Raw genomic sequence first — 18,125 nt, forward strand, 5'->3', positions numbered from 1 at the left:
ATTCCATGAGGTTCAACACAGGACATTTTTCATTGAAGTTTACCCAATCGTAACTGTTCAATATGCATTTCAGCAAGGGAATGCTGGATTGATTTGTTTAGACGAAATGTAAAGTGATTAAAACCAATGTCACGTCAGACTTTCACATGAGTAGAAAGTTTCTCAGCAGTTCCATTCAAAAGTACAATCACTTTACATTCATACACTTTCAAAAGTGGAGATGTTTCTTTGCATTATCATTTGTGTAGTTCGTAAATCTGAGCTTTCAGTGCTGACAAGAAGGTAATTGTATTCTGAGATATTGCACTGTTTAGTCCGGTAGAAATTGACTGACATTTCAGAAGCACAACTCTGAAACATCTGTCAATTTCTACCGGATCGCTGTATCCTAAAAGACCACCATTTTCAGGTTTCTTAAATTGATTTGTAGCTAACGTTATGTCTTAAGAAAGGGGCAGGAGAAGGAGGATAGGTAAAGGAACTTGGATGGTAAGTAGTGCTCCTGACTGACCGTCAGAATGTTGTTACAGACAGTAGTTTTACAATGAATGTGGATAGATGGCAGCAGAATTACATTATATCGTAGCTACATTCGTTGGCAACTTTTTAGGTAGTAGGATTTGAGGTTGTGTTATCGTTTTGTATGTTGGGCAGTCTGTGCGAAATATGTTAAGTGTGTTTGCATTTCATTTTATGATGATTCTATTAACTGCTTGCATATTGGTCAATGCAGAACATTGCTGTGAGGTTTGTAAATTTAGGCAAAACCCGGGTGCACTTTGAACAGGTTCACAGATGGAGTTAGTATGGCTGTGGGGATTATTCTGTGCGATTATTCGTAGTCCACCAGTGACGGTTGTGTGGTTTTAGAGACTAACAGTCTTTAATGTCAGCTCAGTGTGTTTAGTTGTGCTTGTGCCTGTAGAATTTAGGGATTGGGTATTTGTGAATTTCGGATCGTATTTTGTAGATTGGAATAGTCGAAAAAGCAGTTGGTTATATAAATCTTCATATTTTCTTATTCCGAGTAGCTATTTTCTTGCCTTTGTATACGCCATTAAGTAGGCCCAAGGCAAGAAGGGGTTGTAATTTAAATGGACAGTTTGCGCTGAGGATACTGTTCTTGATATAAACGCAAAGATAGCGATTATGTTTCGTCATCAGAATAAATAGCAAAAGAAAATACAAGTCCTTAGAAAACGTGGCCAAGTTCAGTAATAAATCAATACTTCGCGAAGAAATGGAGCGACAGTAACAAATCAGAATTTAATTCATGAAGAAATTAAGAGCAGAATAAATTTCGGTAAGACTTTCCACCATTCGGTTCAGATTCTTTTGCATTCCTACTGCTAGAAAACTTGAACATTTTATGGACATTTATTTTAGGCGTTTTTTACGACAGTTTTTAACTTTGTCTGTCACTTAGGTTAAAACATGGATTATGAGTGAGAATGGGATACTGATGAGAATGTTTGGAGCTAAGTGAAAAGAAATTGTTGGAGGAGGAGGAGGTAGTTGAGGTATGTATAATACATAACAGGGTTTTGCTAAATCTGAAGGGATGACTTGGAAGTCCTAGGCATAGATGGGAGAGTATTAAAATGGAAATTAAAGAAATAGGATGCAGGGTATTAATTGAATTCCTGTGACTCAGGATAGGGTGCATTTGTGGGCTTTTATGAAAACTAATGAACTTTTCACATTACAGAAAGTAGAATTTCTCCAGTAACTAAGCATCTTTTAGGTTCATGAGAAGAGCTCTGCTGGTTGTGATTAGTTAAATTACTTTTTATGTGTAAACCATACTACATTTTAAGAATTACAGATTGCAATAAAAGTTAAATTGTGTGAACTCTGCAGATTTTCAGTGGCTGTGATGGTTGTACGACAAGTTCGTGTTTCAGTGATTGTGTAATCTGCTTTATTAAGTGAGTGTGATAGGTTGTTACAAATGTTTAAACTTTATGCAGGGCTCAATTTGAACTAGTGAATTTTCTGCTGCATCAACAAGGAATACCATGTCTACAACAGCAGGAGATGAAGACTCAAGTGTTTGAGTGGCTGTCAGGTTGGTTCATCAGCTTTTTGTTAATTTTAATCTGGATTACATGGATGATGGATATTGGGTGTTGTGGTCCAGGTACTGTTGCAAATAATCAATGAATTCTGATCCATCTCTAGGAGATTGGTTCTGCAAAATTTAAGTACATCATGAAGATTACCTGTTCAGAGAACTCCATTTGCCAGCATAAAGTTGTAGGACACCCAGAGTATTAGAATAGAATAGTATTTATTTACATTCCATTTATTCTTCATAGGCCTAAGCCAAGGATGTAGAATATGTCATAATACAAATACAATACAGCAGATTAAATACAAATTTTTAACAGCTGTTTACAAACATGTCTGATATAATACAGTATTATACTATAAAATAATTGTATCAATAAATCATCATGTATGTATGTAATAGCTGACAATTGTTGTTTAAAGTAAATTATTCTACTGTGTAGATACTGTAAGTGATACTTAGCCTAAATACTTTTATGTCACAATGTAAACTTTTTATGCTAGGAGGAAGATTATTGAATAATTTAATTCCAGTGTAGTAAACTCCTTTTTCATATTTCCTGAGGTTAGTTTTTGGCACATGAAGGTTATGTCTTGTATTTTCATTATGCACATCTGAGTTCGTTTGAAAAATTTCCGTGTTGTCCACAACAAATGATAATGAAAATAAGAATTTTCTGGCAAGTGGGAGAATATTAAACTTCTTAAATAATTCTCTACAAGAGACTCTCCTTTTAACATCTGTCATTATTGTAATGACTTTCTTTTGGACATGAAATACTTTTTTCTGTCTGGTGAATTTTCCCAGAATATTAATCCATATGACACAATGGAATGGAAGCAAATTAGATTAATTTTAAAGTTTATTTTTTCTATGATTGTTAAGAAGAGTTTGCTATGAGTTTATGACTCTTTATTACATTGTCATTTTTATTTATTGATGGGGTGTTCTGTTGAATATTTACTTTGTTCCCTTTTAACAATTTTCCAGACCGATTTTACTTGATCATCAGACTCCGGTGCCTGTCTGTTGTAATGCATACATTTGGCGTCTTTAATGACGCCAGTTAAAATTTTGAAATATTTCCTGAAGTGAATTTTCCTTGTTATGTTGCTGCTAGATTTAGACTTTGTTTATGTTTACAAGATGTTCTGCTGCGTTTTGTTATTCATTCATTATTATCAAACACCCTTTGTTCTGTTTTGGTGGGAAAACTTGTTTCATAAGTTCTTAAGATGTTCAGGAATGTGTTATATTTCAATCTGCATCATGTTTGCTTGATACTGATTCCCAATTTTCATTACTTAGACTGTTGTAAATTCTTTAATAGTGTTATTATTTATAAGTCTTATTTTGTATCCAATAATTGTGACCGTTGGAAATTGATTTTTATGTTTTTCATGACCAGAAGATGAACATCGTGATCATGTAGCCCATTTACCACTCATCCAACAGAAATATGATCTTTCCTGAAACTGTTTATAAAACATTATCATTATTAAGTGATGTTAGTAGGGAGTTCAGACAAATCTGTGGCAACTTTTCAGTAAGATAATCAATGTCTGTGTTCAACCTCAGAACTTAGTTCACACAAAACACTGTTTTTCAGGTACTGTAATTAAAAATAAATTATATGTAACAAGCAGTAAAACAAAAGTTCGCAGATGTAATTTCACACGTTTGCCAGTTTTGAACAAGAGAAAATGTCAGTAAATCAGAGAATATTACTTCCTCAAAGCAAAAAACACCTACTACCTGGTCTACATTTTATGTGGCTGCGGTCGTGCTTGCATTGCGTGGTCGGCTGGTGCTCCGTTGATATGGGTGGGCGGGTGTTGTGCCCGTTCTTCCGGTGGGTGACCGGCGAATCAGTTTCAGTGCCGCTAGTAACAGCGAACTACGAATATTTCTCGTCACTAATACATGCTATTACATTAATTATTCTTACTTTAAATCACAAAAGGTTCAAAGTGACTTACTTGTGCTTGCAGGCAAGCTTCACATCTCGTTAACATGTTTCGAAATACTCGACGAAGCTCTTCTTGGGAAATTGCCTAATATTTCCTTTAAGTGCTTCTGCAGTGTGCGAATTGTTTACATAAACTTTGTTCTTCAGCATGCCCCACAGGTAAAAATCACGAGTTTTTAAGTCTGGGGAACGCGGAGGCCACAGATCGATAACTTGTTCACCAAGCACTTCTCTTAATGCTGACATCGACCGATCAGCTGTGTGAGCTGTAGCATTGTCTTGCATGAAGAAACCGCAAGTAATTTCTTCATCGGTATTTTCTCGGAAAAAGGGTCTAACTATTAAATTTACATAACGTTCACAATTTATCCGCACACTGCAGAAACACTTAAAGAAAATATTCGACAATTTCCCAAGAAGAGCTTCGTCGAGTATTTCGAAACATGTTAACGAGATGTGAAGTTGCCTGCAAGCACAAGGAAGTCACTTTGAACATCTTTTGTGGTTTAAGGTAAAAACAATTAATGTTAGCCTGAATTAGGATGGTAATGTTTTAATACTAATGTGAAATTTATGTAGTACTTAGTGTTGGAAATAAATGTCTATAGTCTTAGGGAGCAAGCTGTAGCCTCATAGACGAAATATCATATCAGCTGAGTATGTTTAAGCTGACGACAGCATCCTTGTGAACTTGCCTTGCTCCATTCCAAGCCACGCTACCACATTAGTAGGACTATACCTAAATAAATCTATCCAAAATATAACGTTACATTAGCATTTTGGGTGCATAAGCGTATAATTTTTAAACACCTTCTTGGATTTTAGAACCCAGCTTTCAGTTTCATAGCTGTCCAAAATTGAAGGAAAAGATCGTATTTTCCACGCACAGCTCGACGACCCGCACGTCTTCGGAGCGGAAGTTGCAATGCCCCTCCGTCACGCCCAGCCATTCTCTCTCACTCTCGCCCTCATAGTTCCACCTCTTGGTTAATTGGCGCGTTGTCCGGTGGACAGGAAGTTCCGAGGCAAGAATTTCCATCTGATGTGCCAGAATCTTTGTTGCTCTCGTGCTCTCTTCTTCATGGTTGCTTCACTCAATCTTTTATTTCTAGTGATGTCCCATTAATCGTTTGTAGCGAAATGAACAACTTGTAGACCCAATGCGGTTAAAGTCAGCACGCCCTGTTCTTTGACAGCAGTCGTGATGTGCCGTCCCATTGATTTCAAGTGGGCCACCTGCCTCTTGTCACCACAGTCTCCAGCAGTTACAGAAGGGGGGAAAAAGAGTCTGTACCAACTTCATTCTCACCGTGATAGTTTACGGTCAAGATGGCGGCACTTTGGCCGAAAGCTGACTCTGCAGAGAAGCGGGAGGGCTGAGCCCGGCCCGCCGCTTCGCGGTGAAACAGAATGCCGTTCTGTGTGTCAAGGCGGCTTATTACGCCTCTTGAAATGTCAGCCACGCCTTGCTTGCACTACAGTTGATCTGTCTGACGACGAAATCGTTCAAAAACGCGGCGGACGTATGTTACTGGCACGTACAGCAGCACGAGCCATTTTTCTCCGCAAGGTTGTAAACACCAGGGTTTTCCCTGCCGTGACGTGTGGAGGGATTAGGCAGAATAATCGGGTGACATAAGCAAGCGATCGTGGGTCGTCCAGAACAGTAGTACAAGTCATTATTCGGTACAGAAATTAATTTTCCACCAGGTCAAACCGGTTCACATGTTTGGCATACACAGAAACACTTTTTGCCACGTAATGGAAACACCGTGCGCACACTTTCCTGAACAGTTAGTGTTTATGGACAATTGTCTGCAGTTCCAGTGCTTGTGCACGCCTTGGATGCAGTATCAGTCTGAAATATCGCGGTTTCCCAATAGCCTCATCGACACGCAACTCGACAGCTGTCAGATGCACGTGAGCAAATGGTCGGTCAGCGGCTTTCTCTCGGCCTTCGGTAATATTGCACCAATCATACGGACTTGCACGTGTTCACGGACGGATCTTCGCCATTTTAAGCGCTCGACCTGCGGAGAATTTCTACCGGCTGCAGTTTCTCTTTTGTCAGAAATACGATGTTGCATTGTTACAGGCCCTGAAGCCTTCTTGTGCAGATCGTCACGTGAGAACGCGGAGGGTAAAAGGTTGCGAGTGGGAGTGGGGGCAGTGCTCACAAACGAAAAGAGTATTTAATGGGAAAATAAACTTACGAATGAAGAAGGTAATTTTTTTTTAAGAAAAGAAACTGGTATTTGCTACTGAGCCTCCTTCCTTTTCGTTTGCGGCAAGGTCATGCCTGCGCCTGCAGCCGTTGATTGCACGAAATGTAGAAGGTGCGTGATGTGGGGAGAGCGATTCATCCCGCTGTGTTTTGAGTAAAATGGAGCATTGCGACACGGCACGTCGGAATTCTGCTGCTGTCTTGCAGATGGATCCTGCTCTTATCTGGTGCTACGAACATTGCAATAAAATGTAAGACTTGAGGTTCTCACAGCGGTGAGTATGAAGATTTCTGTCTTCTGGGTTATTGCGCAATAACCCAGAAGACAGAAATCTTCATTGCAATAAAATGTTTTCGAAATTCCACCCGTAACTTTAAAGATGTTATTCAGCCGAGTAATTTTGTAAGAGGAACCATAACCACCGCGTACAACGAAGTATTCACGTTGTCTGTCCCTTGGAATTCTTGTGGGAGTTTGCGTTTGTTCCATCTGTTAAAGAAAAGTGTTTTTTTCTCTTTCGACCTTCACGTAATTGCACTCAGCTTGTGTACTTTAGAGTTTGCTTAGAAGCAATAAGACGTAGGCAAATCGAAGCCTCGGGTAAAACAGAAGATCTGCGATGCCGCGGCCACTCCGCTAGACCAAATATTTCGTTTACCAGCAACCGTGAAGGTCGTCGCTTCTGTGTGAAGGTCGGCATCGTTGTTTCGGCATACGTAGTATTGGCGGGAGGTTAAGTGAAACTGTCTTCCCGTCTCTCAGTATTTGAACAGTATTTATTTAACTCGTGGTGCTTGGAATAGTCGAGGCCTGTCCGGAGGTAAAATCCAGGCATCATTTTTTCGGGTGTTGTGGAAAAACCACGCAGAAAGCCAGTCGCTAAAACAAGCAAGTCGTAGCCGGAATACCGACCATGCCGCCCAGGCAGCTGATGCGCCCCGTCCACACTCCGCGTTCTGCCGTAACGAAACAACTCAGCGCTGAGAATCGTGTGTGGGCGAGGCGGCGCGCAATTTTGGCGAACGCCTACAACGTCCTTCGCCGTTCGCTTAAAAACCGAACATCAGCTAATGTCGACAGCAACATCGCCCACATACGCGCATTCGCTGTTACGACACGTTCGTTGCGTTAAGGCAAGATGTAGAAATGTGGGCCGGGCTTAAGAACGGCTGTCGTGCCTTCTCCGCGACCGTGATGGTTGAAAATCGGCGAGGGAATCAGTTGATAAGCAGTTTTAATTTCTTATAGCGACTTGCAGAGCAGCGTCTCATAGAAGACGCACAGACCTTCCCTGTTACCTGAAGTATCAATGTCTTGTTCGTTGCTTCCTCGTCAGGTCACGCGTTGCCAAACGTTTCGCGAACAGGAGCAGACGATTTAGATGCGAATTAGTGTTCCAGAGTGAACACGTCATGTTTGTACCCACTGAGCTTTTCCAGCGGCTTACCAACATCGGTTGTCGTGAGCGGAGAGTCACGTGAGTCGTTTGCGAGGGGGTGGACCCGATTCTGATTTAATGTTTCTTAAATTCGCCGCCACTCAGAGCCACGAGCGAACCCGTTACCAGTACCACTTTTAATAAAGAAAGGTAAAATCTATTGCGTGTAAAGTTTTTAAAGATATTTAATAGGCCAATACGCTGCAAGGAGAAAACTGAATTAAATCTTTGACGCATCTGTCGTCCTCCTCAGTTTTATAAGAACGCGGAAGGATTGTTTTGCGAAGGCGAATACTCCGCAGTAGAAGGTCGAAGGCACCCGTTTCGAATCCCGGCCGAGGTGTTGGCTATTCTGAGAGTGCCGAGGTGTCTCTTCGGGGGGGGTGTCGTTATTATACTTTCAAATAGGGCGTACCATTCATGATCGTCTCATTCCAGTCGACCCATGCAGTGAAACAGCGTCGTTAAACAGAGAGGTTCACCGTTAAGAATAAAAAGTGATATTTCAGTGGCCGAATATTGACTCCAGTTGATTCTTAACCAATTTCCTTTTTCGCTATTTCACTTCCATGAAATACTGGAGCTTCACGTCGACCCAGAAATTAAAGAGGGAAACAAATTTCTGCACGCAGTTTCCGTCAGAAGTTAGTCGGGCGGAAGTGACAAGAGGAGTTGGCAATTCGTGCCTGCACAACAGCGGACTATTTGCTAGCGGGACAGTGTTTTTCTTTCTGCAACCTACGCTCTTTGGCCGCGTTTTTGTATTCTCATTTGTTGACGCTGTCGAAGGAAACGCGTACCTCGCCTACACGATGTTACCTTATGAGGTCACACGCGAGTTTCGAGATGCTAACTACGTCAAACCTTCACAGATGATTGTCTCAACACCGAGTTCTATGCGAAGCTGTTTCTAAAACGTCACCAGCCCAAGCAGAGGCTGCAGGGATGTGCTGTGTGGAATTAATTGTCGCTTCGTCTCATAATCCAATCTCTCTGCTCACCTTTTCTCCCCCCCCCACCTCTTTTATTTTTTCTTTCTGTTATTATCTTGTGTTCTTTGTACCTTGATCACCTCCATTGTCCACAGAACAGTGTGTAGAAATTTCTGATAACTTTTATATCACAAATGTGAATGATCTGGAACCGACGACAAACCATAGCACATGCCAGACGACACTGCTAATATCTTATTATTTATTTATTTAGTGTTCTGTCTGAGGACAGGTCCATATATACAGGATCCTTCCATCCTTTTCTCTTCTCGGACTGGGACCTGTTCATATACGTTCTTGGCAGATGATCCAGAAGTGGTTTGCCATTGCCTTCTTCTGTGTGTGAATGGAGTAATTGTTGGGGTGCCACGGAGAAACCGGGGAAGCCCCCGGAGGAAAACTCCGTGTTGCCTAGACCACGGCCTTGCCCAACACAAGTTATAAATTCGATATGATGATTTCATAATGTATGTGTAATTACAATCTCAAAATTAAACCCACGCCGTCAGTTACAAACTAAGTGAGCCACTAGTTCTTTAAGTTACTGCCGTAAAGGCTGTTTCTGCACCGTTAATTGAGATACATCCGAATGATTACAAAATGTAGGTAAGGATTGCGTTCATTCCGATGCGCTGGACGCTCCGTTTTGGAGCAGTTTGGCGTACAGCAGGTAAGGGGGCTGCTCCGATGTCGCCAGAAGGTGGTCAGAACGCGATAGCCGCCTTGTCCACGGATGCATTTCAAACGTGACTCCGTTCACGCGTCTGGACTAAGGCTCGAAAGGTGACGTAGATCGTACATAATCTCTTCTGTTACGACGTAACTTTCATAATTACATCATCAAATAAGTTGTACATCCTTGGCTGTTCAGTTGTCGGCCAAGGCCACTCGGGAAATAAAACACGGAACTGATGTTTCTGTTAGCTTACGTGGATTTCGCTAAGTGAAATGGCCGCGTGATACATCGAAGCCATCGTCAAAAAGAATATTCGTAGGCGAGCGTGAACTGCTTAGTTCTTTAAGATACATAGATAATAACTTCTGTTTAGTTTCGTCGAATTTGCCGATGGATTGATTATGTTCTCTGGTTTCGTTGCTTCAACCACGAACTGTGGGCATTTCTAACACCAGCCCTGAGAATTGTTCACATCGTGATTCTGTCAGGATCTCTTGTAATAAACGTCTTTTGAAAAGTCATCGTGAAATGCTTCGACAATGTACACAGAATGTGCTGAAACGTTACCTCGCCGTGCGATCAGCTGATTTCCGCGTGCTTCGTGCGAGTCCCCGCAATCAGACAACGGAAGCTAAAAGAAAACATTTTCATATACAGGGAGTCCTAAAAAGTTGTTCGCACGCATTCAGTGAATGAAATTGAGATATTTTAAGAAACTAAACCATTGCATACGTCGGCATTGGCACTTGGCGAATCTAGTCGTGTAAGGCACCTTCCCGGTACAGTCCACAGCAGAGAGCAGCTGACTGACAAGGCTAATATTCCGTATTGTAATGTGTATACATGTTTTGGGATGCTGGCACAGTGCAGAATTGGTCTTTGTTGCCGATATTTCGAAGGAACCTGCTTACCCGATCTTCAGGGGGAAGTGTGAAGGGCAGTGATCCCGCACTTCGCATGTTATTTTTTGAAACGCCGGCGACGCAGCCCACTTGCGCGTGGGGCCAGCAACTAACTAACATTTCCCATTGCCAGTTAGTCGGCACTTCCTGCCTCATAAGTGTGCTAACGTTTTTGCCGTCCAGATGACTGGCTCCAGAAAGAGCCCTTTGTTTGCGTGGGAGGGCGGAAGCTCCGGAATCAACCGGCCAGGCAGGGAGGCTGACACGGGGTGCACGCTGGCGATTTTGGGATAACCTCACTCACCCCGCAGCGTCTGCCACCCCAAACCAAACAAACAATCGTTCGATATTCCACGAAAATATATAAGTTGTATTGTAACAGAAAAATAAAGTCGATCCAGTTTTTATCACGTGTCGACACGGTGCGATGACGGGCTGAGTATCGCCGAGGCTTCGGACATCTCAATCTTATAGGCGAAGTACATGTTTGGGTTTGCGTATGGAAGGATTACAGATATCCGAAACGTCGGCGATACAACCCAGTTCTATACTGTGCCATCACAAAAACAGGATCAGTGTTGGAAATGAACGGCTGCGAAAGCCAGAAATTGTGGGTGTATCCGAAATGCGTTTCATTCATGATTATTGACCTTAAACACGGCCATAATACGTTTTCTCTATCTGCCCCTCCACAGCAGAAGGAACTATTCCTACTACAATTCCAGGGAATAAAGCTTTCGTGTGGTAATGAGTAATGTGTAATGCATGATCAGGCATATGATAAGCCTTGGGGCAATGGACTGATAAGAAATGGAAGTATTTGTCGGATTTTCCCACATTTAGTTGTGTGCAGTAATAGTTTTGGATAAAACAATTAGAAGTCTGATAAATCCTTCATCAGGGTGCTTTCCTGGTTTTGAAACCAGAATGTTTCTCAGAATTACATACACAACTTACACAACCTCTCTGATTTTATACAGCCTATAAATTGAAATGGTGAATGTATGTTATTCATTTTTCTAAACCGATTGGAGAACAACAAAGTTTTTTTTCAGACTTTAAATCTTAGCTCCTCCATAATTTTCTTTTCTACTCCTTTAAGCAACTGTGTTCAAAAATAAGGTACTTGTGAGTTATCAGCACACATCACTTTAAAAGTAGGTTAGGTTAGGTTAGGTTAATGTGTGTGGATAAATGACACATACTTGAAAGTTATTATATTTTATTTAAATAAATTACAACTAACCTAACCTATTTTTAAAGCGATGTGTCCCAATAACCCACAAGTACCAGAAATAATATTATGTGTCACATCGTCATTATTTTAAATTTCAGAACTTCAGTAGTTGAAACGAAATTCATCTGTTCATTGTTACAGGATCAGACCGCAGATAGCACGGGAACTCATCGACATGTGTCGGATTTGTACCAGTGTTACGCCAGGCAAACCCCAGGTGACGCTGGGCTCAGACAAGGCCTTCACATATGATTATGTCTTTGACACGAATGTCCAGCAAGAGGATGTGTACACAACCTGTGTAGAAGCTCTTGTGAACGGATCTCTCGAAGGTTACAATGCAACTGTTTTGGCATATGGACAGGTGAGAATTTGTTATTATGAAAGCATTTTTTGGGAAATTCTTCACAGACTGTGTTTATCACTTTAGATTAAAGTAACCTACATTTCAGAATTCGTTTTCTTTATCCTCATGGACTCTGCGTCATACATAAATCTGGCTACACCACACATTCTGCATTTGTAACTCATGGGCCTCCTGTGTGTGTGTCAGAGCCTTGTTTGTTGTGTCTGCATCTTGTTAGTAATAGCTACGTGTCTTCTGCTGCAGTTCACGCATTCTTGTTTTTCTGAGTGATGCCTACCTTATCAGGGTTATGTCCAAATAGCAACCCCATTTCCACATCAGATTGAAAGTAGGCAGTAGATTCCTTCTAAACGCTGGGAAGCACCTCAAAGACTACATGGTGTTGCGTCCAAGGACACAATCAAAATATTATTCTGGTTGAATTCTTGGTTTTGAACAGTATCTTCTGTGAAAAACATGTTTTGTCATTAGTATGTTATGATATGTAGGATTTGAGGTTTCTGCTGCGGGGAGTCTGAAGACGGCTGCCTTCTGGGTTGTTGCGCCGTGTAATTTGGTAGTTTACTAACATTTCAGAGGTCCTTTCTGCCTTCATCATCAGGGCGATGATAGTGGAGGTAGCATAGATGTCTACCAGAATTCACAGCACAACAACCCAGAAGAATGTCATCATCATGTTGTGATATGTTTGTTTTATTACGTTGTTTTTCTTTGTTTTGGCACCGAGCCTACATTGTGCCAAAATTCAGAAGAACGTTATCATCCTCACTACCACGAAAACCTCAGATCTCATATGTTTGTTTTATATTTGTTTTGCAGACAGGATCTGGAAAAACATATACTATGGGCACCGGATTTGATGTGGAAGTCGAGTCGGAGCAGATTGGAATCGTCCCACGGGCAATACGTCACCTCTTCCATGGAATTCAGAACCGCGCAAACCAGGCTCAGGAAGCTGGTCAGCCAGCGCCAGAATTCAAAATAGTAGCACAGTTTATGGAACTGTACAATGAAGATATTATTGATTTATTTGATCATTCAAGGGGACAATATGCGGTAAGGGTGAATATAAAAAAGGTCTGTTGAAGATTTAAACAAGGTGCGGTGTAGCAAGGACTCCGTGTGGTGTGAATCAATTCAGTCAGATTTACTGATCATATTCGTCCACTATCTCTCATGGCGTTCACATCTTATTTCACAAACATTTATTATGTCTGTTTACATGAAGTGATTCAGGTTGATATTTTAGTAACACTAATAACATTGTATTTCTAAAATTGGAGTCTGATTCTGAAAAAAAGTTGTAAACTTACTTTTTAAGGTGTTCAGTTTTTCAAAGAAGAGTAGACAATAGGTGCAGAGTTGCCATACCAGAAGAATGTAATGCTTAGTATGTAGTAGTAGTAGTAGTAGAACAGTCAAGTTCCTGAAAAGTGTCTAGGAATATCACAATTATGTGGTCTGTCTCTTGGTTCAGCAAGGTGCCTTTTGCGTTGTACACTGTTGATTATACTCGTATACTCTGTACAATAGAAACCAGGCGCATGAATTTTTTTAAGTGCCAAACCAGAAGTAACGTAAATGTACAGCTGACATCATAACTCCGATCATTCGTAATCTTTTTGTATTTGTTTGTATGTGACTTTTTTTTGTATCTTCCATTAACTACGATGACTTATTCCTGATGGCCTTTAAACAAAGACACCAATATGTCTGCTTATTTTAGGAAAAATGAGAATTTATGTTTCTGTCTGTCTCTGCTCAGTCGTCCATGGTCCGTCATAGTCAGTTCTCTAGGGAAGAGAGTTATTGTTGGAATGGAGATTACGTGTATGAATTTTGATCCTGATGTCTGCATTTTTTCTTTTAATGATTGTGTTGTATTTGTAAAAATAATTGTTGGAATTTTTCTCTTGTATATTATTCATCTACGTGCTACAGACTCAAAATATACTTTGATATTCTGGCCCTTGTACAGGATTCTTTTAAGAGCTGACATTTTCAGTAAGATGTTCAGAATCTCTGAGCCCCAACCATGGATCTCATTCATCTTCACGTGGACTCAGTTATAGATTGCACATAATGCTGAGGTGAAGCAACTTCATCTGAAGTTGCTAAGACAAGGGTCAAAAGATCATCTCTTTTTCTTAGAGGGAGGTCAGGACAGGTTTCCTTCATGGTCCGTAAACTAGAACCGGCCCATCATTTGCAGAGCTGAATGTAGAGTTATCAGAGAAAATGACATCCGACTGGTGATCCACGCTGCCTTCGGCAAATGCTGGGCGGTTTAGTTTATGTTCATCGCTAATTACAGCCTTCACTGACCAGTGTATTTTAGTCTCAAAGCAACCAGCTACGCCGTTCTCTCCGGCAATGCCGGTAGCAGCCTCAAACGTGCTTGCACTGGCGAAAAGGTTCCTTTGAGCTTCGGCTGCTAACACAGCTTCCTGAGCTACGCTGGAATGCGCCATTACCCGGTTCCTCGACATCTTTATAGTTGTCCATCTACATGATATTTCTGTACTCATGCTCTTGCTGTGCGCCCTGGTCCACTATACTGTCCACCTCTAGCACTAGCACTTAGCCTGCCATCTTCAACAAGAGTGATGACTTGTTCATGGACAGAATTTTTGTTGGTAATGGTTCAAACCTGATATGTCAGCTATATTATAGAAGATTGACTGGCGAACATAAATGGACAAAATACACTGGGTGACTCAAAGTATGCTATACAAAATCATTTGTGTTTCTCATTTACATCAACAACCATAGGTCTACTGATGTGCAATTCAAATAACAAGTCAGAAATCACAAATGTAACCCACGATGAATTTAATTAAATTTGGTTAACGGTGACGTTGGTTGATCTCAGTGTAATGTTTGATTTATAATTGAGTCCATGCCGACAAATGAGATCCATGGTTGAGGCTCACAGATTCTGGATATCTAATTACAGATGTCAGGCCTTAAAACGAGTCACTTTAAGGGCAAATATATTGAATCGTATTTTGTATAAGTAATTTGAGTATTTTACAAAAACAAAAATGCTTCTAAGGTTTAACAAAAACAAAAATGCTTCTAAGGTTTAACAAATAAAACTATTTGTCTGCAGTCAGATTTGAACACAAAAGTTAGAATGTCAGCAAACAACAAATAATGGAAAAATAGAGTAAGTAACCGCCACCCTCACAGTTCTCTCCTCACTAATGTGACATAATATGGTAATAATATGAACGATAATACTGAGATTTACATATTGCTTGTTAACGACAAGTTACTGGACTTGATGAGATTTACAGAGAAACAACAGTTAGATGTTTTGTTTTAAATATGATGATCTGCTTGCTTCAATATCCATTTCTGGTATGAGTTCCACATAGAAGTTTTAAAACATATACGAGGTGCGATCGGAAAGTTTCAAGACTGTGTCAATAGAGGGCGAACCAGATGTAGTACGAGCTTCTGCCGCTAGGGGGTGCGGCCTACATTCATAGTGAATCAGTGTGCCAGCCGGCATCATCGAATTAGCATTTGTTTCTTAGTTACGGGCGTTTTGGTAGTGCATTACACCGACCCTCCTGCGATTTCGGAATGGCGGATTTTCATGAACAAAGAGTGTACATCAAATTTTGCCAAAGACTCGCCAAAACGGCTACGGAAACCTATGAAATGCTAAAGCAAGCATTTGGGGAGTCTGCAATGGGTCGTGCACAAACTTTTGTGTGGCATTCACGTTTTAAAAATGGCCGAACCTCTGTCGATGATGACGAGTGTTCTGGACGATCATCTTCGAGTACAACGCCCGAAAATGTTACGAAGATTCGGCAGGCCATTCACGAAGATCGACGTCGTACCATCAACGACTTGTGCGACATTGTTGGGATAGGCTATGGGACCTGTCAGCTGATTCTAAAGGAAGAACTCCACATGCGACGCATCCTGTCTGAGCACCAGAAGCAGAATCGACTTCTCGTTTGTCAGGAGCTCAAAGATCTTGCAAGAACCGACCCCAACTTCCTTTCTAAGCTCCGTGTGACTTCTTCATCATGCCAAAGATGAAAATTCAGCTAAAGGGAAGGAGATTTGAGATGATAGAAGAGATTCAGGCAGAATCGCAGATGGTGCTTGACAGGCTGACAAAGAAAGATTTCCAGGGATGCTTCCAGGCTTGGCAGCGGCGCTGGGATCGTTGTGTTCACTCCCAGGGGAACTAATTCGAGGGTGATGGATGAATTTAATACCTGAGATAAGTGTACGGGTTTTTATACGCACAGTCTGGAAACCTTTCGATCGCACCTCGTAGTTGTATATTATACGCGTGCCCCATTTTAATTAGTGTTTGTGCAAGTACAACATACAAGACAAAGAGATGCAGACCTCAGGATTTTAACTCTAATGCAATATTTACTTCAACGTTAGCCTGACACTGGTGACTGGCCTATGATGGAACATAAAGTGAAGATAGCCTATTAAGACAAAGATGGAAGGATACAGACTAAGCAAAGCCTGGTGTTTGTCTTCCCACCCAAACTATCTGCTTGACCACCTTCGTCAGTCAGCAGCTGCTGGTCTTCATCCACGGTGATGAGCATCGTCTGTTTTAGATCGTACGTGAACGTAGTCTGTACTATGTGAGATTTTAGGTTTTCACTGCATTGACAATGTTGAAGATGTTGTATTTGGTTCTTTTGCTATGTGGACTAGCCAATAAAAGCCAACTTTTTGGAGAAGTATCATGTCTTCATCTTCAGGACTAAAGTGACAATGCTGGGAATTGCTAAGCAGCATCCAGCAAAGAGGCAGGCTGCACTCTCCACCCTTGCTCAGTTAATTGTCTCTTCCAGATCTTTGTAAGGGAACCCTTACACTCTCAGACATTCAAAATGAATATGCCAATTGCAGTGCACGCTGAATGTTTGAGAACATGCGAAAGTCATCGTGGCTTATTTCTGAAAGCCATAGGCACACATGATGGAAGGAAGTGGTTGTGGCTTAGTGTGAGGTGTTGCCTTGAAGGACTGAGGTTGAGCATAAAGTACTTGTCTCAGGACATCTGTACTCCTGGCTGATAGGTAACCCAGGAATTCCCAATACTCAACTGCAATGTTCATTGCTTTGGGGTGTTTTAATTAACATTCAGATTCTTTAATTTCAGGGGAAGGGCGGAATTAAAATCCACGAAGATGCTTCTGGAGGCATTTATGTAATGGGAGTAACTATGAAGCCCATCATGTCGGCTGAGGATGCTCTTCAGTGCTTGCGCATGGGAGCACTCTCGAGGACAACGGCCAGCACCCAGATGAATTCTCAGTCTTCACGCTCACATGCAATATTCACACTTCACATTAAACAACAATGGATGGTGAAAGTGGAAGTGAGTACCTGCTGCTCAGAGTGCTGAGGTGTGTCTCATTGCCACCAGAATTGATCTCTGTGGTTAAATCTAAAATTGATTATGTGAACTGCAATGGAATTTCACTAACCTCATTTCTGGAATACACTTGGGGTAGAAATGATGTGAATTGCATCTTCTCCTAAGTGCTAATCTTCTCGGGTCTTCCTCTGTTCTGGTGGAGAGAGACTCATCACTCAAATCTTTCCAGCAAGTCAGTAGTTGCAGTGTCCTCAGTGGCAAATCAGACAAAGAGATTCAGTCTGCCTGTGCTCACCAGCCCACGTCAAAAGAATTTTAAATTTGTTGCCGGTGCTAGTACAGTTCTTGCATTTATTTACTTTGTTTCAGAATGTAGATGATGGGGACTGTGTGGTAGCAACTGATCCATCTAGTGAGTTTGAAACCCTTTCAGCCAAATTCCATTTTGTTGACCTAGCAGGGTCAGAACGCCTGAAGAGGACCGGAGCCACTGGTGAACGTGCAAAAGAGGGAATCTCAATAAACTGTGGTCTCGTAAGTTTTTATTTGTACCATATAATAATTTTATCTGTATGTTGATTCAGGCCTTCTGGGTCATGATGCTGTGAGATCTTGTTGCTCTTTACATCCAGAATAATTACTTGTACATTTCTTTAACAAAATCTGTATAGAAACATGCATTTTATGCTAAATATGCTGTTTCCATAAGTCTTATGGTTTTCAAGATAATTCAGCTAGACTTATCTTCATTGTGTTATCTGTACCGACTGACTGACAAGATTTGTAAGATAACCCCTAAAATTTGCATTCATAAGTTCAAAATTTGGATGCAATAACAGAACACATGAACTAGAATTATGCTATTCTTACATTT

The 18,125-nt window shown here is 41.1% G+C and overlaps 1 protein-coding gene across 1 annotated transcript; it reads left to right on the plus strand.

The window, feature by feature from the left end:
* The first annotated feature begins 589 nt into the window (after positions 1-589).
* LOC147871053 (kinesin-like protein KIF21B) lies at positions 590-17,845 on the plus strand. Its single transcript, XM_087341412.1, has 7 exons — positions 590-1,303; positions 1,427-1,520; positions 1,971-2,068; positions 11,652-11,874; positions 12,697-12,933; positions 17,033-17,251; positions 17,621-17,845. Exons 4-7 carry the CDS (start codon positions 11,686-11,688, stop codon positions 17,828-17,830), a joined length of 855 nt encoding a protein of 284 aa, XP_087197538.1. The 5' UTR covers positions 590-1,303; positions 1,427-1,520; positions 1,971-2,068; positions 11,652-11,685; the 3' UTR covers positions 17,831-17,845.
* The last annotated feature ends 280 nt before the right edge of the window (positions 17,846-18,125 follow it).

This window comes from Zootermopsis nevadensis, unplaced genomic scaffold (genome assembly GCF_977971745.1).
Source record: "Zootermopsis nevadensis isolate Lab colony 2312 unplaced genomic scaffold, Znev_1.0 Znev_ptg000072l, whole genome shotgun sequence".
Classification (NCBI taxonomy): Eukaryota; Metazoa; Arthropoda; class Insecta; order Blattodea; family Termopsidae; genus Zootermopsis; species Zootermopsis nevadensis.